The sequence below is a fragment of the Phalaenopsis equestris genome, unplaced genomic scaffold, assembly GCF_001263595.1.
Source record: "Phalaenopsis equestris unplaced genomic scaffold, ASM126359v1 Scaffold000174, whole genome shotgun sequence".
NCBI classification, from domain to species: domain Eukaryota; kingdom Viridiplantae; phylum Streptophyta; class Magnoliopsida; order Asparagales; family Orchidaceae; genus Phalaenopsis; species Phalaenopsis equestris.
Window position 1 is genome coordinate 694,847 of NW_018164616.1, and position 1,571 is coordinate 696,417.

At 34.1% G+C, this 1,571-nt stretch overlaps 1 protein-coding gene across 1 annotated transcript in view; it reads right to left on the minus strand.

Annotated features, from left to right (window-relative positions):
- LOC110022223 (glutamate decarboxylase-like) overlaps positions 1 to 1,565 on the minus strand; it is a 5,362-nt gene extending 3,797 nt beyond the window's left edge. Inside the window, exon 1 of the mRNA XM_020721054.1 lies at positions 1,423 to 1,565. Coding sequence (XP_020576713.1) covers positions 1,423 to 1,563 — 141 coding nt within the window. The 5' untranslated portion in view covers positions 1,564 to 1,565. The remainder of the gene's footprint in view (positions 1 to 1,422) is intronic.
- Between the last annotated feature and the right edge of the window lie 6 nt (positions 1,566 to 1,571).

Below are 1,571 nucleotides of genomic sequence, written 5' to 3' on the forward strand. Positions count from 1 at the left end.
GGTGAGACCTGCAATGCTCTATGGCGCTGAATGTTGGCCTTTAAAAGAGAAGTGTAATAATAAGTTAAGTGTTGCCAAGATGAGAATGATTAGGTGGATGAGTAGATTTACACTTAGAGACAAAATGCGGAATGAATATATTCGTGATAGGGTTGGTGTAGCTCCTGTGACAGACAAAATTAGAGAAAGTCGTCTTAGATGGTTTGGTCATATTAAACGTCGACCATTAGATGATCCGATTAGGAGAGTATATGTTTTAAATTCGACTTGTGTTAAAAAAGGCTGAGGTAGACCTAGGAAGACTTGGGCTTATTGTATTAAAAATGATCTTAATTTACTAGAACTAAATGAAAATATGACACTAAATAGGACGCAATGGAGAAAAAGGATTCATGTAGCCGACCCCACGTAGTGGGATTAAGGCTTTGTTGTTGTTGTTGTTGTTGTATATATAAAAATTTTATGATATTTTAAAAAATTAAATTTTATAAATTATAATATATAATAATTATTAATAATAGTATATTAATATACTATATTAGTGATATACTAATATAAATATTATATATTTACATAATATAAGTTATATAATTAATATAATATATTTTTTATATATATTAATATTAGGGATGCCGAACTGGCTCGCCGTTCGTGTTCGGCTCGTATTTGACTCATTTGTTAAGAAACAAACACGAACAGTGACTTCACGAACAATTTCAAATACGAGCTTATTTCAAACAAAATAAATTTTAAACGAACCGAACGCGAGCACAAGCTCTATTCGTTCGTGTTCAGTTTGTTCACACCCCTAAACCTAGGGTTGATTCCTTAAATTAAAATGTCGGTGAAAAAACAAACACAGAAGAAAAAGCATAAAAATGGGAGTTTCGACGGCAATTTGGATGCTCCATCCGCATTGCAGATATTACAAAAGATATTAAATAAAAAATGAAAAAGTGAAAAAAAAAAAGAAGAAGAAGAAAAGCATAAAAATGCGAATTTCGAAATTTCGGATCTCGTCTTCGGCGGGAATTCGTTAATGACGGTTGCTTTAACCCCTTTGACCGAAGACCTTTGCTTCTCCAGCCCGCTGCTCACTTTATTCTATTTAAAGATCTAAAAGAAAAAATAACGAGATTAAGTGGACCAAAAAAGACCTAATTTCGACTGTTATTTACAACCTGCCACTCTCTTTTTTGTCGGTGGATGCAGATAGTTTATTTAAATTTGATATAATTATTCGTACAGCTAGAGCTCTCAAAGCCGTTTGGAGATCGCTAACCGCTCCTGTCGATTCTCTAAGTTAATAAGCTGAACACGAACAACACGAATAAAGTTCGTGTTCGGCTCGTATTGGCTTGAAATATTACTATATATATATATATATATATATTTGATGAGTAGTATTTTTACCAAATATACCTGGAGCTCAGTGGTAACTGGATACTCCACCATATCCACATAGTTCTTATTAATCGACGCCATGATGAGTCTGTCGCACTCCGGCTCCATCCACGTCGTCACGAACGATGCCATATTCAATCTCGGATTCCCATCAAGCATCAACTCAT